This window comes from Miscanthus floridulus, chromosome 2 (assembly GCF_019320115.1).
Source record: "Miscanthus floridulus cultivar M001 chromosome 2, ASM1932011v1, whole genome shotgun sequence".
Lineage (NCBI taxonomy): Eukaryota > Viridiplantae > Streptophyta > Magnoliopsida > Poales > Poaceae > Miscanthus > Miscanthus floridulus.
The window spans coordinates 36,627,018-36,651,068 of NC_089581.1; the positions used below are offsets into that span (position 1 = coordinate 36,627,018).

The following is a 24,051-nucleotide window of genomic DNA, read 5'->3' on the forward strand; positions in this document are numbered from 1 at the left end:
GGGGCATGATCTGGTTGAACCTCTTAAGAGGGCACTCGAGGGCTATATGCACTTGCTTGTTGCCGTAGACAAGTTTACAAAGTGGATAGAGGCTCGACCGATCTCCATGATCAAGTCTGAGCAAGTCATGCTATTCTTCCTTGACATCATCCATCGCTTTGGAGTCCCAAACTCCATTATCATGGACAATGGCATGCAGTTCACCAAGAAAAAGTTCCTCCAATTCTAGGATGAAAACCACATCCATGTTGATTGGGCCGTCGTGGTGCACCCCTGCACGAACAGGCAGGTCGAGCGCGTGAACGACATGGTCCTACAAGGCATTAAGCCTAGGATCTTCAACCATTTAAACAAGTTTAGTAGATGATAGGTCATGGAGCTTACCATGGTGCTCTAGAGCCTGAGGACAACCCCCAACCAGGCCAACGGCTACACGCCATTCTTCATGGTCTATGGTTCCGAGGCTATCCTCCTGACTGACCTTGATTATGGAGCACTAAGGGTCAGGGAGTACGATGAACAAGGAGCCAAGGCGTCCCTCAAGGATACCATGGACCAACTAGATGAAGCGCATGATGTTGTCCTTCTCCGCTCAGCCAAGTACTAGCAAGCGTTGCGCCGGTACCACAGCCGTCGAGTGCAGGGTCAGGCCTTCAACGTTGGGGACCTAGTGCTCTATCTCATCCAGAGCAAAAAGAACTGCCACAAGCTCTCTCCGCCATGGGAGGGATCATATGTCATCACAGAGGTGCTCTGACTAGGCACCTATAAGCTTAAGACCATCGACGGTGAAGTCTTCGTCAACGCCTGGAACATCAAATAGCTACGTCGCTTTTACCCTTAATCTACGCATGCTTTCTCTTACTGGTTTCGCTATTGACTCCTCGATCTTTAGTGACACCCAACCCTAGCAATGACAAGGGGCTCAGAACCATCAATGGTGAAGTCTTCGTCAATGCCTAGAACATTGAATAGTTATGTTGTTTTTACCCTTAATCTACGCACGCTTTCTCTTATCGGTTTCACTATCGACACCTCGATCTTTAGTGACACCCGACCCCAGTAATGGCAAGGGGTCAGGCCTCACTCAGGGGCTAATAAGAGCATATCTATCCATAGACATTCTCTATACCCGACCCTTTCTCATGTTAAGATCTAGAAGCAAGGGTTGCAGAAACAAACGCTGAGTAAAACTGGTCGGACCGCAAGAAACCTACACCCCAGCGGCTATGGTGTTTTTTGCTCACCAGCATGATCAGAGTTTTTTACCCACACCCCGAGCTTTTTAGCCTTAACTATGAAAAAAGTCAGAATGCATTAAAGAGTATAACTATCCGGTAGACATTCTCTATGCCTGACCCTTTCTCACGTTAAGATCTAGAAGCGAGGGTTGTGGAAATGAATGTTGAGTAAAACTGGTCGGACTGCAAGAAACCTATGCTCTAGCGGCTATGGTGTTTTTGCTCACCAGTGTGATTAGAGTTTTTTCACCCGTACCCCGAGCTTTACAGACTTAATGATAGAAAGGGTTGAAACGCATTAACCTTTTTATACAAAAAGGGGAGAAGAGCTAAAAATCTGTTTGGCCATAACGAAATTTAAGAGCTTGTCCACTTATTACAAGGTTATCGCCTGGCTTATCTACCTAATAAATTGCTTGGGGGGGATGATCTCATCCTCTATCTTGGCAGGTAAGTCATGTGCTAGAGGGGCCACCTCCTTCTTGATGTCATCCAGCTCGGTGTTGGTGTAGATAGGCACGAGAACCATCATAGGTAAGGAGGGATACGGAGCTGAAAATGTTCCTATAGCCCATTCAGGCCTAGGAGTTTGAAGGCTAGCCCTCCGACGGGTTCACAGCCGCTCCGGGGTGCCCTTAGAGTGAGGGGTGGAAAGGGATGGACCCTCTAGCGCACAAGGACCATGGGTATCCCGACCCACATTTGAGTCTTGGTTGGTTCACGTTAAAAACCTAGAGGCAAGGTTTGCGGAAAAGAACGCTGAGTAAAACTGGTCGGACTACAAGAAACCTATGCCCTAGCGGCTATGGCACTCTTGCTTACTAGCATGATCAGAGTTTCTTGCCCACACCTCATGCTCTATAGTCTTAACAACAGGAAGGGTCAGAATGCATTAACCCTTTTTACACATAAAAAGGGAGAAAGAACAATTTTGTTCAACGGAAACAAAAGAACAAGCTTGTTTAAATGAAACAGAAGAGTTGGAACTTGTTCGCTTATTACAAATGCATCGCCTAGCCTATCTGACTAAAGTAACCCCTCGGGGGGATGATTTCATCTTCTATCCTAGCAGAAAGATCATGCACTAGGGGGGCCACCTCCTTCTCGATGTTGTCCAACTCGGCATCGGTATAGACGGGCGAGAAGCCTTGGCTCATCGTCGCTAGATCGATGTTCTCATAATGAGAACGGGTGATCACGAATGATCGGTGAATGCCAAAGTGAAGCGTGTCCCTTGCCATATCATGTGCCCGGTCCATAATTCGGGTGGCGCGAACCAAGAGCGAGCTTGTCTCCTGCTCTGGGGCTAGCTCAAGCTCGTCATAGACTAGCTGGACGGTGACGCACAGATTGGCATGTTCATCACTCTCCTTCTGGAGGGTGTACTTCACCTCGCTGAGCTCTTTCTCCAGGCTGTGGCTCTTCACCACCTTTGCCCCGAGCTTTTCATCGAGACCTGACCCAGTCACGTACTGACCATGTCAAAAGGCTTACCATAGATTCCAGGGAGAAAGACAACAAGGGAAACCAGAGACTTAAGGTTCACATCCACCCAAAGCCTACACACCTCATCACGCTGTTGGGTCACCTCAGCCTCTAGGTGTCAAACCTCTTCTTGGTGCTGACCAACCTCTGTGGTGAGCCCAGTGGCCATGCCCTCAGTTGAAACCTTTAGGTCCCTATCCCCCTGAAGCTCATCCCCGAGGTGGTCGATCTGCTACTGAGCGTCGGCGTGCTCCTAGCGAGCCATGTCAATCCCCATGCGGAGCTCCTCTATGGCCTAGAGCAAATCATCCCACTCCTTCCATAGCCGCTTGGCCTCCACAGCGTCTGTGCGCACCCTCTCGATCAGGGCCGCAAGCTTCTCCTCGGCCTTGTGGGCATCATCGTGAGCGTCCTTCTCCCTAACTCAGAGGTTGTTCACCTTCCAAGCAGTAGGGGCAAGCTCAGCCACCTCCTAATAGGCGGCATTGAGCTATGCGGCTAGCCCCTCACTCTGTCACATCTCCTTAGCAAGGAACTAGGACTTCTCTCGGCTGTGGGCCATAAGGATCTATGAAGAAAATAAGACTTAGAGGCACGGAAAGAGAACATTAGGGTCGGAAGCACGGTCATATCATACTTGGCCAACTGGGGCGACAATGTCGTGCATCGAGCTCAGCATGGTGGTCAGGATGTGAACCACATCCCCAACCTCCATGTGGATGCTCCCCCATTCCTTCTCCTCTATTGTGTCATCAAGGGCAGCCACCCGGACCAGAGACCAGAACATCCTCGCTCCGACATCTCTTGTGGTGGTAGCTCCTCTAGAGTGGCTCCTCTAGTGATAGAGGGGGTGAGTGACATGGACACAGAGGCCAGCCCTCTTGCCACATCTACAAAGGATGCCTTGGGAGCACTCCCTTCTGTTTGCCCCACTGCGGACACGGCCACCTGCACAGATGATGGCTCGGACCATGCCACCTCCGCCTATGATGTCGAGGACACGACCAGTCGTGCTGCCCCTGCCATGGGTGCCTTGGACATGCCCTCCTCCGCCTGCTCCCCTACAGACATAGCCACTAGCTGCGCCTCCTCGGTCGACACCGTGGCTGCCCCAACGCCACTCACGCTCACCACCGGTGCAGCGCTAGCCAGCTCCTGGCACGTTTGCTGGAGGAGGATCTTTTTCAGAGTGAGCCATAGGAGAGTCCCACGTCCTCCGATGCTATAATGGACATGACAGTCGGTTCACGGCAAAAATTCATTCAGACAAAAGGACAAAAAAACTCTTGACTCACCCTGATGCCATCATGTGAGGATGTTTTAGGGCCAGCTTGCTTGACCTCAGCTGCTCCTTGTCGGCACGCTGCCGCTTTGAGCCCTCCCTCGGCTTAGAGGGCTCGGACGAATCAAAACAGTTGCCTCCCACCGAATCCAGAGGCGCCACCGAGGGCTCAGACGGAGCGGGGCGACCTATTTCTACCGGCTTCGGGGCCATCATAGATGGCCTGGACAGAGTAGGATGGTCTAATTTTGCTAGCTCTAGGGCCACCGTCGAAGGCCCAGACAAGGCAAGGCGGCCTGATTCCGCCAATTCGGAGGCCGCCGTCGAAGGTCTAGATGGGCCTGGGTGGTTTGATTCCACCGGCTTTGGGGGCGCGACCTTCCCCTCTTGCCCCATGGCATGACATAGGAAGGGCCCCGCCTATGGCGAAGGTGGGTCTTTGTCCCTGGTGGTGAGATAATCCCATAGGATGAGTGACCTAGAGCCGTCATCCTCCTCCTTCTCCTCCTCTTCTTCTTCCTCCTCTTCTCCTGACGAACCTTAACGCCGCTTCCCTCGCTGTAGCTTCGCTCGCTGCTTCGACCGCCATTTCTTCTCCTCACCATCCTTCTTCTTCTTCCTTTGTTCATTCGTGGCATGGTTTGCCACCCTCACGGCCGCGTGTTGTGCAGCGGTGCAACAGAGTCCTAGAAGACTAACCCTGCCGGTAGCTCGATGAAGTCGCATTTGGCCACATCATGGGATGCCTCCAGATTGGGAACACAACATTGGCCTCCCCCATGGCCTCCTTGATGCACCGCACAACCTCGATGTCATGGAGCAGCCCCTAGGCGAACGTTGTCCTAATGAGCTACGTGCTGGGCGTCATCCCGTATAGCGGGAGGACACGTGCCATCAACGGCACCACCCTCCTCGCATGATACCCCCATGACGTCGGCCCCGTGGAGGCCATGGGTTTTTAGGAACATGATGGCCTTGAGGAGGTCGCGCATCCTCTTCTTCTCCTTGATGGGTGGCCCCCATGGCCATGATAGCGGTACCTCTTCGACCAGGCACCCAGAGAAGACCGGCAAGGGAGTGGCAGAGTCATTCTTTGGGTAGAACCAGTGCGAGTGCCACCCCTTGTTGGATCTAGAGAGCTAGAAAAGGATGTACTCGGCCACCTGCTACCCTTAGAGGTGGATTCCCATGCATCCCATCGGCACCAGGGTCTCCCAGCCTCTCTTTTTCTTCTTCTTGATCAAGGAGATGGAGAAGAAATATCTCCACAGCTCGAAGTGGGGCTTGATCCCTAGGTACCCCTCGCACATCGCGATGAAGGGCACGATGTGCTAGATCCCATTGGGGTTCAAGTGCTACAGCTCAATCTGATAGTGGTGCAACAGACCTCAGAAGAATGGGCGGGGAGGAACCGTGAGTCCGCGCTCGTGGAAGGGCGTGAAGGAGACGACGTAGCCATCGGGTGAAGCTGGCGCATCCTAACGGTCGGGCACAAGCCACTCCACCAGATCAGTTCTCCTACAGAGAAGACCATGCTTGACCATGAATCCATGGAGGATGGAGGCGGCTACGGAGAAGCAAAAGTAGTGATGGAGAAGGGGAAGCTACAGATCTAGGGCTCCAACAGTGGATTAGCAAGCATCGTAGATCCGAACACTGGCGATGGAGAAACAGAGAAGGTAAGGCTATGGTTTTGGTGTGCAGAAACATGAAGGGGGAGGCTGCTATTTAAAGGACAGAGCGGGGCAAGAAGGCGAATTGTCCGCCTAGGTTCACGGGCCCGCTGCGTCGTGTCATGTCACCTCCCTCTAAAGATTGTGCGCATGCTATCTCTAGCCACACCCTCGAAGGACACGCTGGATGATGGTTCGCCCAGTCGATGGGTCAAGAACCATCATAGGTAAGTAGGGATACAGAGCTGAAAATGCTCCTACGGCCCATTTAGGACCATGAGTTCGAAGGCTGGCCCACCGATGGGTTCACAGCCGCTCTAGGGCATCCTTGGAGCAAGGGGTGGAAAGGCATAGGCCCACTAGCGACCAGTACCCAGACGCACGAGCGTTGCAGGCATCTCGGCCCATGTTCGAGTCTTGGTCGGTTCTCAGTCTATGGTTTTTCCTCGAAGGAAGGCAATGAGCCCTTGGGACCAGCCCAACGGACCTAAGAACTATATGGATTGACCACCAAGAGTCTAGAATCGGTCACCAGCTAACCCATGCCGCACCCCCGTGAACGGGAAGCTAGGGCCCCACTTGGACTAGCTCGTTAATAGCTCACCGAGCACCATGTTTCGTCCATTGAGAAAAAATGTGGCACGGCTCAGCCCTCCATTTTATCGAAAAAACGCTTAAGGGATGATGATCACAAAGACGAGCCGACCCTCGGCCAGACCCCTGCTATGCGCGGGGGCTCAAGGGAAGTTGGACTCATAAGGAGACCGAATGCGCGGTCGTAGGACGACGGCGGACTGATCAGATCCTAGGGGACCAAAATCAAGAAAAATCATTTTGACCTCCCAAATCCTATGGTTACATGCCCCTAGGAAGACCAATTATGACAAAAGGGAATCACCATCCTACTAGGACACGCTGCGGGCTACAAAAAGAAGGCCAAGGCCCTTAGAGTCCTCCCGTCCGAAAAAACCTCCAAGAAGTATTATACTCCTCCGTAGGCTCAGGAGCTACTGTCGGGTATCGATATTAGGGATACCCAAAGCAAGGAAGTTAGTGCTCATGCTGACTTCCCCAGATGGCTCGAGACATATTAAAAAGTCTCGCCCGACCCCAAGGCCATAGGCTCCATCTTGCTCGACCCTTTGGGTATGGGCTCCATCTCACCCGACCCTAAGGACATGGGTTCTGTCTCACCCAAGGCCACGGGCTTCGTCTCGCCCAACCCCAAGGACACAGTTTCCATCTCGTCTAAGATCACAGGCTCTGTCTCGCCTGATCTCGAGGATGCGAGTTCCGTCTCGTCTAATAGGGACCCATACCACCGTCAACCACTCTAGGTCCAAGCGTATGGGCCTGGGTCAAAACTCTGATGCTAGGGAAGAGGCCGACATTCCTCGATGTAACATGTGGCTAGACAGGCCATACCTAGAGATTCACATCAAGAACAGTGTTGGTCGTGCTGGTGCTGTTCTGCCTAATCCTCATACGGACGTTGACGGGCGTGTCAGTTCACCACGATGCCCGCCGGGAGGGAGTGGAACGCCATGACCGGTAGATGATGCCTACGCATGGTGCCAGTGATGAATAGGGCTACGACATGGAGCCGTCCCTAGACATCTATAGGATCGATGGGACTTGCATGAAGGAGAAGAAGGACCTGGCAACCTAGAAAGCCTTCTCCTCTCTCTCGTTCTTCTTATTTTCCTCCTCTGTAACCCACGCTTTCCCTTGGCCTATAAAAGGGGAAGTAGGGCACCCCACGAAAGAGGGAAGGGGACAGAGAGATCGGGATGCAAGAGTATGACACGAGCACACGACTGAGTGGCAAGTGAGCTCTCAGCACTCGTTCACTCCTTCCACCAGAGACTTAGGATCCTCTTCCTCTCTCACTTGTTTGTAACCCCTACTGTAAACTAAGTGTCAGTAACATGAGCAGCAGCGAACTGGATGTAGGGACATTCTGCCCAAACAAGTATAAACCCTTGTGTCCTTTGAGCATACCATCCGAGCCAGACGTGCAAATACAAATTTACTCGTCGGTGGTCCAAAAACACCGACATGTAGTGAAAAACAGCCAAAATTCCAAACCTGACTGAAATGATCGTTTATGCCACAATAAAAAAAGAGTTAAATGCACCAGAGATCCATTAACTTATGATGATATTTCAGTTAGGTCCATCAACTTTTAAAGTGGGTTTTTAGGTCCATAAACTTTGTACGCCGTATCACTTAGGTCCATACCACTCCACATTGGCTTCTCGTGCTGATATGGCATGTCGTCGTTGTACAGGAAGGCGACGCGGACAAGGTGGACCAATAACAGATGGGGACGACCCTACGGCCTCGACCACTGGATGCCATGGAGCTCTGGCTGCGGCCGCTCGACGCTGTGGAGGTCCAGTTGTGGCCTCGATGCTCGCCCTCCCCGCACAGCTGCTCGATGCCATGGAGCTCCGGTTGCGGCCGTTGGACGCTGTGGAGGTCCGGTCATGGCCTCGACGCCCACCCTGCCCACGCAGCTGCTCGATGCCATGGAGCTCCGGCTGCGGTCGCTAGACGCCTGCCTCCCTATGCACGGTGGCTCGATGCCGTGGAGGTCCGGCCACGGGCGCTCCATGCCTAGCTCGCGCCTCTCCCTATGCCGACCCACCTCGACACCATGGAGGTTCAGCCATGGCCCTCCTCCCCATGCTGGCTCACCCTCCCCATGTTGGCCCGCCTCGACACCCAGCTCGCTCATCTCCCTCCTCTGTGCACGGTGAGCGAGCTCATATAGTTGGCCACGTGCGCCTCCATGTTGGTGTCGAGCAGGATGTTGCTAGGCTTGAGGTCGTGGTGTGCCACGGCCGGCACGCAGTCGTAGTGCAGGAGGTTGTCCAGGCTATCGTTCAGCATGTACTCGTAGAGGAGCAGTGTGGCCTCGCCGTCGGTGCACCACCCCAGTAGCCGGCCGATGTTGCTGTGCTGGAGGTGGCCTAACACCTCCACCTCGGCGAGCATGCTCCTGTTTCCCTTGCCGTTGTCATCCGCGTTAGCTGATGGCTCATTCCACCGCTTTGGTGGTGGCTCCCCTCGACGCACCACACCACGTCATCGACGGTGAAGTCCAGCCTCTAGAACACAGTCATCCGCCATGGCCCGACGAGGACGTTGGGGCATGCACGTGCGCCGCCCGCGCTACCGCCTCGGCCGGGTCGGAGGGGAACCCCACGACCGACGTGTCGTCGATGGACCGGAACACCTGCACGTTCCACAGGTTGTTGCTGATGGGGTCAGGGAACGTCGCCGGGTCAGATCCAGTAGGCAGCGCGTATGTTCTCCGGTGCCTGCTTCCTCCACTGCTGCTCAAAGTTGGCGAGCATGTCCCATGCCATGGGACCTTCCAATGTGCAGTGCACGTAGTGTCAAGGTCCCTGAGCAGCATGTGGTTCTCATCGTCGTACCTAGTTAACACCTCACATTGTTAGCTCAGCTTCGGGCTCTGTTGTAGCAGCCAGAGCAACTGCATTAGTAGCTGCCGTCGCAGAGGTCTATGCCGCCGATGAAGCTAACGATGTGGCGTTCGTCGGTGCCCGGCATGGCTGCGTCGAGCGTGATAGTCTTCTGGTGGTGCGTAAACTCGGCGCTGGTCTTGACGTGCTGCACCATGGTCAGCGACGCGTCGACGTTGTGCGGGCAGAGGAAGCACCTCACGTTGGTGCCCTCGAAGAACCTCCGGGTCTCCTCGTCGTGCGTCTTCATCAAGCCGGCGTTGCCGAGGAACGACACGGACGTGTTGTCCTGCCACAGCATCACCAGCACGGCCACCCCCTTGTCGGCCTTCCACTTCAGCAGCTCGCCCAGCGTGACGCCGTCGGTGCCGGGGACCACCGCCCAACGGCCCGCGTCGCGCACCAGCGTGATCTCCATGTTCACCGACCACCCCGCGACGTACACGAACTGCCGCGCATCGCGGATGGCGGCGAACAGGTCCTCCCACAGCCGCGCCGGCCGGTACGCCAGCCCGCCGTCGAGGCGGACCCTCGGGTCGAACGCGTCGGACAGTTGCGCGTTCTGGTACAGCGTGACGCTGCAGTTGGTTCGCTCCAGGAAAAACACGGGCTTGACACCTGCGAATTCGGGGAGGCGGACGCCGGCGCTCTAGAACGGGTCACGCTCCATGTCAAAGAAGTGAAGGCGGACGCGGAGGCTCGGTGTGTGCGTCTCGTGGGCGTGCTCACCGCCGCGGAGATCGAGCCAGCACTCGAGCGGCTGTCCGGAGGCGACGCGAGCGGCGGGCACGGACCCGGCGCCGAGGACGCCCGCGCCCATGAGGTGCTGGTTCTTGACCGTGAAGGTGCGCGGTGCAGGCGGAAAGACTGGTTCCAGGGCGGGCTGGTGGGGTGGAACTCCACCTCCCGGGTGCGCGCTACCCGCGCCGCGCCGACGTCGATGTCGACGTAGAGCCGGCTGTGCTGGAGGCAGTGCACGCCTGGGGACTCCTGAATCTTCTCTGTGGCCACAGCCGGAGCTCCATGGCGTCCGGTGGTTGAGGCCGCATGGTCGTCCCCGCCTGTTGTTGGTCCGCCTGGTCCGTGTCGCCGTGCCACGTCAGCACGAGAAGCAACGTGGAGAGGTATGGACCTAAGTGATACGACGTATAAAATTTATGGACCCAAAAAACCACTTTAAAAATTAATGGACCTAACTGAAACATCGTCACAAGTTAATGGATCTCTGGTGCATTTAACTCATAACAAAATATTGGATGTTATCGTGAGAATACTAACTCGGTTTCATATTCTTGGATTGAGAAATTATCCATACTACTGTTTTCACCCTGCGTATGATAGGCATGGATAAGAAGAGTTCAAGACACGACAGATCACCCCAAACAAGACTGCGCTCCCACCGTGCCCCCAGTCCCACAAGCCAAGCAGCAGTTGGGTCACTGACACCCGCGACCTCGCCGCAGGGCCCACACTACATGACCGACAGCTCGCGGGTCGTGCCCGCCAGCGTAGCAGAAGCGTTTCCGGCAGCGGAGGTTTCCGCCCATCGATCTGTACGCCCTCCCCACCGGCCGGTCGCGCACCTCCACCAACCTACCTGCCCGCCCCGCCCGTCGCCGTCCGTCTCCGCCCTCCAAAACCCTACTACCCCTTAGCCTCCAGCCCCGCGCCCGCCATGGCCACCAACGGCAGCTCCGCGGTACGCGCGCCGAGGCCCAGCATGTCTGTTTCTGTTTTAGATTGGTGGTGTTTTGGCTGATATTTTTTTTGAGGGGGTTGGGGGATTTTGCAGAGGGTTCGGGACACGGAGAGCAGCCTGGAGAAGGTGAAGCGGCAGCTGTCGTCGGGGTCCGGGAGGTACCTGCTGCAAGGGCCCCTGCTCAAGCGATCTGAGACGGTATGACAATTCCTGGCCCAAGTCAAGCCGTTCATAGGGTGATGGATTGTATTTGTTTAATTAGGCCTGTGAAGAGTTGAACTTGGTGCTAGATTTCGCTAACCATAGGGCCGAATTTTGGCGTTGAAGGGTTCAGCTTTGGCGCTGAGTTTTGGTGTTAATATGTGTTGATTATGTAGTAATTACTGGTGTGGTTGGTTGCGGGGGCTTCTTTGGGGTATGGATTTTTAATGTGTCTTCGTAATTGTCTTAGAATGATTGTGTTTTGCTTACACTTTTGTATTAATAATTTTGGTTCTAGCAGGGACCTTATGTACATAGTCAATATCATCGCATCTGTATAGTAGAATTGGTTGAAATGCATGCTGTTAATATTGGGGATGTATCGTTAGATTTTGGGGGGTGGAAGCATGAATGGTTGGGATGGCCACACATTGCATAGGAACTCTGTTAGAAAGTACTCTCGAGTGATTCACCTGGGACCATCTGTTTCCATATAACAGCTGTATGATCGTAGTGAACACAGTTTTTTTTCATTTCCTGATTAGGTCGTCCTTCTAAGTCTTATCTAACAATTTCATCCTCCAAACTCTTATGACCTCTCAAGCAGTTACGGAAATGGAATGAACGTTGGGTCATATTGGATCCGACATCTGGAAAGATGGAATACAAGTATGGAACCTTGCCCATTTAATAACCGGGAATGCCAAGTAAATTACAACTAGTACCTAATCAGCAGTCACTGATGTATTGGTGCAGACTCCGGAGAAATGAAACTGCCATTAAGGGGACCATTCTGTTTGACGCCTCAAGCACCATTACTTTATCTCCTGTGAACTTTCAGTAAGATTGCGTCATGAACATAACCTTTCCATAGTACGTCGTACCTAAATTTTTAGCGTTATAACCCAATTGTTGCTCAACTTTTTGCAGAGGGATGCCAAAATATGATGGCTGCTGCTTCTGTATCCTATTTCCCTATATTTCGTTCAAAGAGATTGTTTCAGAAAGGTTTTCTTAAATAGTTATATATAGAGGAATCACATGCTTTAAGGTTTTACTATTCCTTTACTGTATTTAGACATCGGAACTCCGCAAAAGAAGGATTACTTTCTTTGCGCTGAAACTCCTGGTGCCGCGAAAGCTTGGGTATCTACATTACAGTAAGCTTTCTGATCCCTGACCAGTCAGTACATTCCACAGTATTGCTTGTTTCACACTTCTGTCTGTTGTATATTAATAGCCAAAGTACCTAGCAAACCTTTATCTCAGTGCAAGAATGCAGACTCCAATATGAGAGTGGAGTGCTTTCCATTTGATAATTGAATCCTAGCAGTCTCCCAGTTGAAACTACTTTTTTCTAATTTCCAACGATGCAGATCTAAAGGATGTGATCTACTTCAATGTTGTTCCGAGAATGCATGATATGAGCCTTCGTGCTTAGACTGGGGATTCTCTATTTTACAGTACTTTAATAATAAAATAACCTGAAGAACCCTTCAGTGCGATCAGATTTACGTGATGTGGTGTAATCTGTTTATTCTTTTCAGCTACACATGCTGCATCTTACTAGTTCCTAATCTGGCGTATTGTAGTATTACGGGGAAATCTACTTTGCGTGATTTAAGCTACTCAATGTTGAGTTCTATCCCTGTTGCTGCATCCTGACTGTAGTTTTGTGTGCTTTGTTGCTACTTGCTATGGTACCATCTCCTTTGCATGGTTAAAACACAACATTGGAGGCAATCTCATTGCTGTATCATGACTAGTTCTTTGTTGTTATTAAACAGTGCAACTCAGTTAGTCTTACGAGCTCATAAAGAGGCAGTAAATTCTTTGGCTGGGAATGGCTCTCCAGCTACATTAGGCACAGTTGCTACTGCAGTTGCTAATGCTAATGCAACAGCCATGGAGGCTACCAAGGAGATAGAAGCTGCACTAAAGGTTTCAATGAGGGCAGCTCTTGGGTTGGGTACAAATAACTCCAACGAGGGCCAACTTGATGACCTAACAATCATGAAGGTCTGCATTCATCTCTTAATAATTTTCACTTCATTTTTGTTCAAAAGTACTGTTGTGGAGCTTTTTAAAATCAATTTTAAATGATAGGTTGTGATAGAATCTACATTTAGTTGCAACCCCAGAAATATAGCTGCTTAGAAGTTAAAAGTTTACTTTTATGCTAATTATATTACCACACATGCATCATTTCTTCAGTATTTTGATACCATTAAGTATAGCTGAGATGCCTGAGGCGAAATACAATGCGCTCAACAAATTTAGAGAAAATTTGTCATGGGAAGAACAGAATGCTCCATGCTGTTATATGCAGTTGAATTTGGTTTCTTTGGGAAGCTGAAAATGTTTTTGTGTCTCATCCTTCCTATTGTTTGCTCATTTAGTAATTTCATGATTTACATTGCCAAACTTTTTTCAGATGTATTTGTGCAGTGACAAACACAGATTCACTCTTCTTTTTTTTTTTTTTTGCTCTCCCAGGAGACTCTACGAGTGAAAGATGAGGAATTGCAACATTTGGCTAAGGATATCCGTTCTCGAGATGCTACAATAAAGGAAATAGCAGACAAATTAACAGAAACTGCAGAGGCTGCAGAAGCTGCTGCTTCCGCAGCTCATACAATGGATGAACAGAGGCGACTTTTGTGTTTGGAGATTGAGCGACTAAAACAAGCCTTGGAAAGACAAATAGAGCAATCAATGCTTAAGGTAAAATTTTTATATTATTTTTTATTTGTTAACCCTCTGAATTCGTGGTGCTAATATGGTCTTGTGGACATTGCAGCTTAGACAATCAGAAGAGAAGGTTATCAGCCTGAGCAAAGAGAAGGAGCAGTTGATGAAGGAAAGAGATGCTGCATTTCAAGAGGCTCATATGTGGCGCATTGAACTAGGAAAAGCCAGGGAGCAAGCAGTGATACAGGAAGCAACTATTGCCCGAGCAGAGGAGAAGGCAAGAGTTTCTGAAGCTGATGCTGCAGCTCGGATTAAGGAAGCTGCTGAAAAATTGCATACTGTTGAGAAAGAAAAGGAGGAGCTTCTAGCCCTGGTTGGTGTTCTCCAATCACAAGTCCAGAGGTTTGTTCTCACTCCTACAACATATACGCAGTTTGTGTAATATGTATGTTTTTTTACACTGATGGCTAATGACCAAAACACAAATTCACTGATGCAGAGAGCAGAGCAGCACAAAGCAAGTATGTGAAGAGAGGTCTGAATCATGTTCAGGCGCCGACAATTCCCCTCCCTTAACGAAGCATGTTGATGCATCGGATGATGATGTGGACAAAGCCTGCGTAAGTGACTCTAGATCAGTGCTGGTTTCGAGCGATAGCACTGAGGTCCAGCTGGCTGTGGATGGGGTGGACATCCGTCCTGTTGGCGATGCAGATTGGGGTGGCTTCCAGCAGTCAGAAGCGCTGATCGCTGATGTTCGGGAGGTCTCCCCAGAGGCAGATGGCGGCAGCTTGGATATTCCTGTGGTCAACCCCCCACCAGTCGGTGATCATATCCAGGGAGGCGCCACCCATCCCTGAAGGCCTGAGATTGCTACTGCTGGCCTGCAGCTACCTTCCGAGATTCATGTGATTGCTGAGAAACCGATAGGGATGTCTAAATCTGTAGAGGATTGCCGTTGAGGGTGTACTGCATCAATGCGGATTGTATGTCCATTGTATTTAAGTATACGACTGAATAAAAAGATAGTACTAGCTGTGGGATTGTAAAATATTCGCCTCGTTCCCGTTACTTGGAACTTTGCTGTGGCATTTCGCGATGAGAAACACTGGGGGGCGCGGAGTATTAGGCAAAATCAATGGTAATATGAACACAAATAAACTAAGCGATTGGAAAAAGCCAAAAACGAGTATTCTGGTCAGATTGAGGATTAAAAATGTGTACTAGAGAGACAGCAAAACTATTCAATTTACAGAGCATGTCAATTTGATCGTGCAGATGTTTATGTAACGGAAAACACCAATCGCCAGCAAGGAACATAATCATGTCTTGGGCTCGCCCGAATGAACACATGCTATAATACTTGCAATGGAGGCGAAACACAATTACAATATCAAAACCTTACACTTTCAATGGATTAGGGCACGAGTAGTAGTAAACCTAGTTAAACAAATAAAACTTACACACACACGGTCGCAGACAACTTAAACTTTTAGCACTACGCCTCTACAGGACCGGGCCCTCTTGGGCTACCGGCACTGCTCTGTTGCTCATACTCCTGACTTGGAAAAACATCAGCCAGCAAACTAGTTGAGATGTTGTTCGCATGAAGCCACGTCAGCTCCCACAAGCTGTCACCCCCAATCGTGCTCCTCTTCGCAAGGATGCCCTTGTTCTTCATCACGAGTAGAATGTTCTTGAGCAGGTCCGGGATCACCTCATGCAGCTTGTCACTCCGCTTGCCTCGGACCTTGATCTTGATATACTTCTCCATCCGGCTAAGGACTCCCAGCCACAGTTTGCAGAAACTGCTTAGGCCAAAAAGGTCCGGCAAGAGTTGAAGGTATACTTTTGCAACTAGTTTCATGGCAAGCACAAGGGACCCTTCCATGTTTCTGTAGTCCTTCTGGGAGTGATTCTGACTGATTTCCAGCAAGTCATCAAGCAAGGAAAATATGACAAGGTCAAAGGCATGAGACCATGTCGCAGACTGGAGGCAGATTTCTTCTGTTGCTGTTAGGCATCGTTGGAGAGAAGCCATCGCATAATTTCGCACCTCCTCTCTCTGATCCAGGCTCAATTTTTTCAGTGCTTGCAGCAGTTTGAGCCACATCTCCCTTATCGCCTCCAGCCCTTTCTCCCCTTCTTCACATGTTGCTTTTATCTCTTGGGACCACAAGGCAAGACTTCTGACAGAGTCAGACATCAAGTCCAGGGCACAGACAGACCTATCAGCTAAACCAACTCTAGACTCCGCAAACTGCCGTGACGCTTCGATGCAGAAGCCATAATTCGCTAGAGAAAGGTGAGCCCCCTCTGTCATGATAAACACGATAGCCTCAAAACCAACTTCGGAAGCATCCGGATGGCGAGCTGTAATGGAGAGCAGCAATATTACTGTTCTCCAGCCCATCTGTGACTTTATATGTGCCGCATTTGCTTTGACGAGCCGTGCAACCTCCTGTGTGATGTTCTCACAGTATGCATCTGCTACGCGTGCATCGAGCTTGAGAATTAATTGCAATGACCTCAGTAATTCATCAGCAAGATTCTCCTTGTATGGTAGTAAACTCTTGCATATCCTCAGGAGTCCAAAAATAGCTTTCTCCACAAGAGCACACGGCATAACTGTGGACTGAACTATGTTGGCAATATGCTCGTATACACCTTGCCAGAGGAGCACAATTCGGTCTCGATTATTAAGGGTTATGGCAATCAGCAGTTCCAAGCAGAAAACTGCTGTATCCTCATCATCTGGCGAACTGGCAACCTTTTGAGGTCGGCCTGCAGCCCAAATCAGAGCCCTGGCAAGTTGCAATAGTGAATCAGGCTGCAAGAATTTGCTCTCTGTAAATATACTATCGATGCGGCATTTCTGAATTGTCTGAAGAGTCCTCTGGTGAGAGGCAAGTTGCTGCTCCGTTGGTTGTGATCTTGGTTCTTCACTGTCAAGAGAGAGCAGCTGACTAAATCTTCCCATAAGCCCAGAGGATTTGCGAGGTGTACCCATCATTGGAATATGAGATGGGGGAACTGCGCTAGGAGCAACCTTTCCTTGGACTGCTTCAGCAGAAAGCTCAGAATCATCAGCTGCATCACTAGCAACACGGGCAGGGAGAAGCCCTAGTTTATGCAGCCTCAGGATGCAATCCAATACATTCCTCCATCCAGTGCGTAAGTAATCCCCATATCTGTTAGCTATAGTAAATAATGTCTCAGCTGCCAACCTAGCTTTAAGGTCATCTCCAAAGGCAGTAACTGGCTCCTCAACCAAAGAAGTATTCAAGAGAGTGGTGAATTTGCATAGAGAAACAACAAGATCGTCCAGAACATCCTCAAGATGATGAAATGCAGAGATCTTTGCAACACCCAAAAAGCCATCTACACAAGTCAAGAGAACTTCATGCTCTGAATGATCAAATACCACCGCAATGGCAGCAATAGTAGGGCCAGACATAACAGCAAACATATCATGGTCGAGGAAAGGCTGAGAGTCACCAACAATATATGGGGACGTAGACTTTGACTTCCGCATTAGGTCTATCCAACGACTAGGAGACATTTCAAAATATCCCAAACCCTGCTCAGGTGTTGTCTTAATCTCATTTCGGCAGATTGAGTGGTATAGCTCAGACAACATCTCACGTGGGAGATCACTGCCCCCATTTATGTTCCTGTTGTTCTTGATGAAGTCCTCCTCAGTCATCTTCTTCTTCACTTGCATGTTATGCTGATCAGTGTTCAGCATTATAATGGAATAGGACAGCACTAGAGCAGTGTCTTTGTTTGCGAAAGACTGAGGGGACTGCTCATAGTATCTATCTGAGAAGGCCTCAAGAACCCTCTGTATCTTCTGCGATTCACCAGGAAGCCGGAAAGTCTCCAAAAATAAACGCAGAGCTGTATCCAGGTTCATCTCATGGAAATCAAAGGTCTGAGCAAACTCATGAAGTACCTGAACACAAAACTCGTCATGATTGCCTAGGAAATCTCCAACAAGATTCTTATCCAAACCAGCCGTGTAGCGGAAAAAACAAGCCACACTCTGGGGATCAAGCTTCTCAGGCAACAGATGAGTGCCTTGAAGAAACTCCAGACCTTTCTTTGGGTCCCTGTTGAAGTGATCAGCACCAATCATTAGCCTCCTTTTGATATACTTCCTTTGACGCACAAACTTCACCCAATGCCGAGGATCAGAAAAGTTCTCACACTTAACAGTCCAGAAAGGAGTGTATTCATCAAGCTCCACAGGCAGGAGCTCAGGGCGTGAGGTTGCACTCCCGATACGATCAGCCATCCCCTGAATCACAGCAATCAAACCTTCTAGAGCAAGAATGTGCATGGAAGACAAGGGGCAGTTGATAGGAAAAGCACTCTTCGATAGAAGATTTGCAAGCTCCTCAAAAACATTCCTGCAGGTTATATCACAGTCAAGATTGGCATACATCTCCACCATAAAACTTTTCTGTCGACAGAAGTCTACAAGAGCTTCCATTGCAATCTCCTGCTGATGATATGTTGCTCCAAAACGAGGTTGTGCAAGCCTTATGATTATACAAGAAAAAAAAGCCTCAAGCTGCAGCTTCAGCTCAGTCCGGAGATGATGGTAAAGGTTCAATGCAATACTGCATACTATTGAAAGGATGAGTGGACTCATTGACAACCCAAACTGCATTAAGTTTCTGAAAAGCTCATCTTGCACTAAGGACAACAACTTTGGATGTTTCTGAATTGAAGACCCACCAAGCTCAATTGCTGAATTGATCAATTTAAGAGCAAACAAAGGTAGATCTTCATCTAAGCCAATCTGTTCAACAACATTGAGGAGAGAGCATAGGAATTGGAAGATCTCCACCATGCAAGGGACTCCATAAGGCTCTACAACAAGACCACTGCCATCTGCAGAATTCTCATCAGACGTACCTGTCTCAGACACATAGCTTCCATTGCCATTTTCGATTTGCCTGATACCAAAAGGATGATTCACATCCATGCCACCCATCTGTCCATAACATTAAAAAAACAATCAATAAACCTTTTCCAACGAGCAAAAATGTTAGCACACTGCACATGCAATAATACTGTACTTGGCAACAGTTCATAGTAGGGAAACAAACACCAAGGCACACTTCAAACATCTAAAAGCCCTTTTTGATACTCAAATGAGCGAAACCTTTATTAGGGGTTAGACCGAGACCATGTTTGTTTTTGTTCCACCTGGATAAAATTCAGATATATGCACACATATATACAAGTATCAATTGGGTTACTTAACTGTAAAACTAACTTACTTATTTCACTATATGGATGAAGCAATCTCTGTGTGTTCCTAATTTTAGCTATAAACATCAATATCCATGGCCTGAACAAGATTTCAATTGGAAATTCAACAAGCTAGTTGAAAGTTGAAATGCATAAAAAGATTTCACTAAACTAAAACCTGCATGACCTTGCTCTCCTCTCACAACCACACATAGAAAGTCAATTGGTAGTGAGCTGGTAGAGTTGCAGTGCCAGTAGCTATCATGATTTCAAAGTGACTAGGTGTCCGGGCGAGAGCTGGGTGTGCCTGGACGCCTAGGCGATAAGGCACCACTATTCCCCAAGGCGAGCTGGGTACGGTTAGACACCTAGGCGACACCTTTGAAACAGGGGTAGTTATGCACACTATTGGATAAGATGAAAGGGGGCCAAGAATGCTGCAGCATTGCCACATGGCCAACTGTGTTGCAGTTGCAGCAATGTCACATCAATTGTGCGTGTAGTTGTCTGAGGAGGAAAGCTACATTCGCAAAATACACAACACCCTTGCAGTGGTGATGTCAATTTATAAACATTTGTCATGTTAGCAGAGTTGACCTGATGGGATTATTAGCTTAGGAGCACCTGACTGAATATTGAAGCATGTTTCTCAAATCAGCTGATTTTGGCTCTCATTAGGGGGATACTTTAAAGAGTTCAAGGACGAAGATGCTTCTTCCAAAACTTCTTGTGGCAAAAACTAAAACATAGCCATATATGCAGCATCAACATTGTCGGATTTAGCCTGTTTGTACATTTTATCAAGCATAAAAGATAAACAATCACCATTTCCCAGCCTCTGAGATCTACCTCACTGTTTGTACGATACAGTTTCATTTGCAATTTTCATTCTATGCGAGGAACTAAAGAGGCATCACTAAGAGAGTTTATAACAGATCTGAATGGCTCAAAAACTGCAACCTACATCAAGACATTGATTTCTAAGAGCTAACAATTGGACATAATAACTGCATGAAAGGTAATTTCCATCCCATGCGTGTCATTTTCTACCACGCAAGTTTAAACCTACACACGCAAACCCAAAGGCTCTGCTCAGAATGGTCCTGAATTTGCTACTTAATTGTGAAATGCAGTTCATAGGATGCTACTTTGTGTGTTGGATGTTACTAATGTCTTATACTAACCAGTAAACTTGTTCGAGTCAAGAGTGAGATACGGGGTTGACTGGCATTTGTAATAAGCTCAAAAAAAGCATGAGGAGTGACTATTAATAGCAGGAGCGAGCACTCTTTTTACCTCTGGTTTGACAGCAGCGTCAACTCCATCAGCACTGCGTATCTTTGGGAGGCGCGCGAAGACGCAGCGGATGAGCTCGTGCATCGCGTGGCGCGAGAACCGCTGCAGGAGCTCGCTCTTGGCCGCGGCCTGGTGGACGACGCGGAAGCAGGTGTTGACCGCGGTGCAGACATGCTGGTCCCCGAGCGCGGGCGCGGCGGGCGCGCGGAGGCAGGCGAGCAGCGCCTGCAGCATCCTCATGAGCACGGCCTCCTCGGCCGCGGGCTCGGCGCCGGCCTCGAAGCGGCAGCTGTCGACGGCGTCGACGACCTCCCGGAGCGCGGCGCCCGGGAGCGCGGGCCCCGTGAGGGACATGACCTCGTGGAGCGCGGCGAGCGAGGCGGAGGTGACGGCGGCACCGGCGTCCACGGAGCGGACGGCGTCGAGGAAGGGCCGCAGCGCGGCGGCGGGGAGCGCGGCCGCGGGGGACGACGGGGAGAAGGCGAGGCGGCGGAGCGCGCGGAGGGAGGCGACCAGCGGGTGCTCGGACACGGCGTCGTCTGCCGCCGTGGCGCGCGGGTGCCGGAGCCCGCGCCGCATGACGGCGAGCACGGCGCTGGCCTCGGCCGAGATCGCGCAGGCGAGGGCCGCCGGGTCGGGCCCGAGGCCGAGGCCGCCGTCGGCGGGGGAGCGCGCGTGGTGGTGGGGCTCCTCGGCGATGGGGTCGATGCCGCCGCCGGCGCCGCCGAGCATCCTGGGGCGACCCATTTCCGGGGGGCGCGGCGGGTGGGCCCGGGCGGCTAGAGGCTAGTAGGGTGCGGTGCGGGGAGACGGCATGGGCGGCGGATCTGAGGAGGAAGGGAAGGGATCGGGGACAGGCAGCGTGGAGTAGAGCGGGGCCGTGCCCCGGTGGAGACGGCGAGGTGGTGTTGGGAGTAGGACGGAAGTTCGTGCGAGGGCGTGCCTGCCTGCCTTTTTTCTCGTGTCGGCTTTAATTTTTCAGCGCCGGCGCCGCGACGTGAGGCGGGCGAGCCGGAGCCAGGGAGGCAGAGATCGGTGGAGGTGCGGTCGCGCATGGACTGGCTGCCCGGCTGGGGTTGTGCTTGTGCGGAGGTTAGACAGCCGTCAAGGCCCCTGTGGGCTGTGGCCCGTGGCTCGTGCTCCAGATAAATTAGAAAATTACGCAAACCTCTCTAGCCAAAGCGAAGACTTTGGATTTCGCTATGAGATAATTAAATCTTTTATATTAAAAATATACGGATCGTACAATAAAATAACAATACTGTTAAATTAAATACCAACGTTAAAGTGATATTTAATTTAAAAAATAAAGTTCGTGAAATTAACATAGTCACGGAGAGCGCGGCGTCGCAGGCTCACAAACTCTACTGTATAGACTTTTTTCGTGATATGGTTAAGATAATATTTTATATCGGCAGAAATAATTCTCCTATATCCATTTCTTTCATGCGTCAATAAATCCATGAATAAGTTTCGCTGCATCTCCATATAATCCTATACACACAGGTTCGAGCATATATGTAAATATCAGTGTCTATCACATAGATAATACTGCGTGTCTTAAAAAATCTCTCATAAAATTTTAAAACAAAGTATATTATACTCACCGTATAAATATGTGTGGCTTTAGAACTATTCCACACAGACATATTTGTAGAATAAGGTATCCACTTGAGTGTTGTTCCAAGATATTGAATTAGTGTTGTAATTCTTAATTTCGACATATTTTTTAGGTCAAGTCAACCAATGGTGACATTTTTCTTAGTGGTGCATAATTTTATGGTGCACCTCTTAACTATATGAGTAAGGACAAGTTAGCACTGTAAAACCTCAGAAAAGCTACTGAGAAGGACAATGTTGAGTTTTCCTCCACTATGCATACTAAAATCTATATCCCCATTTATCATTGTCGATACTTTTGATGCAAAGCAATTCAACATTACCATGATCAGATATAAGTTTGACTCTCTTGTGAGCAATCTCATAGAAGGGCTCTCATCTTTTATGTGATTTGCCTCAAGGATATTGGCAGGACGATGGACCCATGTTGGAATATCACACCAAAAAATGTCCACGTTTTGTCCACGATTTATTTCTCATGAATACATGCGGGTACTATGATAACACTAACTACATCAAATGAAATATTAGAGAGAATTTGCATTGCCTCCAAAAGGATTTATTTATTAAGTTCTTTGGACTCTACAGGTAGTTTTGAAATATCTGTTTGCATGTCTTACCTCGTATCCTAATTCAAAATTTTGTTGTTTAATTAGAATATGGAAAAATGATTTAAAATAAACAGACCCAAAGGCAATTTCAGTAAGAAACAACAAGCGAGGGCGATGAAACACGTGAACGTGAAACCAAATGAAAGTAGAAAAAAGTTGTCCCTTTTGCAAATACAAAGAGGGGAAGTAATTAAATGTAGGCAGATTTGGCAAGGTTCTCAGAAATACAAAGAGGTTCCTTTTATTTTAATACTCTTTCCTTCTGTGTTAATTCTCTTTTCTTTTGCTCGTTGCCATGTATGCTGGTGCATGCAAATATGCAATGTGTATATGGATAGTACAATAATTTTCTACTTCCTATTTTGCCGTGATTCCTCTATCACATGACAGACAATATTCAATCAAGAAGAATCGCACCAAAGGACGCAGCGTGCGGGAAATATCGTGGGATCGCAGACGTGGACAGACGAACAAACCAAAATAAATATTACATAAAAAAATATTCATACTTTATTCTTTTTAGTCGTAGAAGATAGGTCCAGTTTGACGGTGAATTTCGTTGCGGCACCACCAGCGTCGGCGGAGCTCTCTCGGGCCTCTCGGCTCAAGTGGGTAGTGCCGTAGTGAGACACTGCCATTTTGTTCTCGGCTTCGGCAGTTGAGGTAGCAGCATTTTCTTTTCCTTCTAGGGACCTTGTCCTGCAGTCCTCAACCCATTTTTTTTTAGAAACTGGAGGGGTCTTGGCCCCTACAGATAAATTTTATTAAAAATAAACAAGAGAGGGGTTCAACACAACAAAAGCTCTAAGGAAAAAAAAGGAAACAAAGAAAATAAACTTAGAACTAAGGGTTACAACAGGTTTTGGATCCATTCTTCAAACTGAAGATTAAGCCTTGTCATCACTCTATGCATAAGCAAGAGAATCTCTTTCTGGAAGAGGGCTCTACCATTGTTCAGTGATGGCTGAATTCCTTTAAAGATCAGATCATTCCTCGTTGCCCAAATGGTCCAGCACATTAGAACAACAGCTGCCATAAAGAATTGAGTGTGCAATCTATCCTTGAAGTAATCTGCAAGTTCTAGGAAGTCAACATTCAGTGGGATGTCAATGTGGATTAGCTGCCAACATTGATTTGCAAAAGGACACCGGAGGAAAAGATGTTGGCATGTTTCTTCCGTGTTCTGTAGGCAGAGAACACAGTTGTAGGACTCAAGATGCATGTTCCTCCTTCCCAGAATGTTTCTTGTACTCAATCTGTCCTTGATTAGGAGCCAAAAGAAAACTTTATGCTTTGGCTGATATAGACAATCCCACAGCCACTTATAAACATTATGAATCTGCTGGTGCCCCATTAGGAGTTTGTAGGCCCTCGAAGAGTTGAACTTATCCCCCAGCTGTATTTCCAAACATCTGCATTTCCTGTTGTTGTTAATCTGTCTAGCATTTGTGTCATCTGCTGCAGCTGCTCAAAAGCTATCTCTGAGATTGGCAGATGAA

At 49.3% G+C, this 24,051-nt stretch overlaps 2 protein-coding genes and 2 pseudogenes across 2 annotated transcripts; 1 reads left to right on the forward strand and 3 right to left on the reverse strand.

The window, feature by feature from the left end:
* Window positions 1-8,417: 8,417 nt before the first annotated feature.
* On the reverse strand, window positions 8,418-8,681 carry LOC136536337 (leucine-rich repeat receptor-like protein kinase TDR). The gene has a single exon (XM_066528669.1). The coding sequence runs from the start codon at window positions 8,679-8,681 to the stop codon at window positions 8,418-8,420; it is 264 nt and encodes an 87-aa protein (XP_066384766.1).
* Window positions 8,682-8,805: 124 nt separating this feature from the next.
* Window positions 8,806-10,485, reverse strand: LOC136536338 (phospholipase D alpha 2-like; annotated as a pseudogene).
* Window positions 10,486-10,647: 162 nt separating this feature from the next.
* On the forward strand, window positions 10,648-14,816 carry LOC136538463 (uncharacterized; annotated as a pseudogene).
* A 291-nt stretch (window positions 14,817-15,107) lies between these two features.
* LOC136521960 (ARF guanine-nucleotide exchange factor GNOM-like) lies at window positions 15,108-21,367 on the reverse strand. Its single transcript, XM_066515751.1, has 2 exons — window positions 20,322-21,367; window positions 15,108-18,765 (listed from the first exon to the last, which is right to left on the reverse strand). Exons 1-2 carry the CDS (start codon window positions 21,066-21,068, stop codon window positions 15,262-15,264), a joined length of 4,251 nt encoding a protein of 1,416 aa, XP_066371848.1. The 5' UTR covers window positions 21,069-21,367; the 3' UTR covers window positions 15,108-15,261.
* Window positions 21,368-24,051: the final 2,684 nt, after the last annotated feature.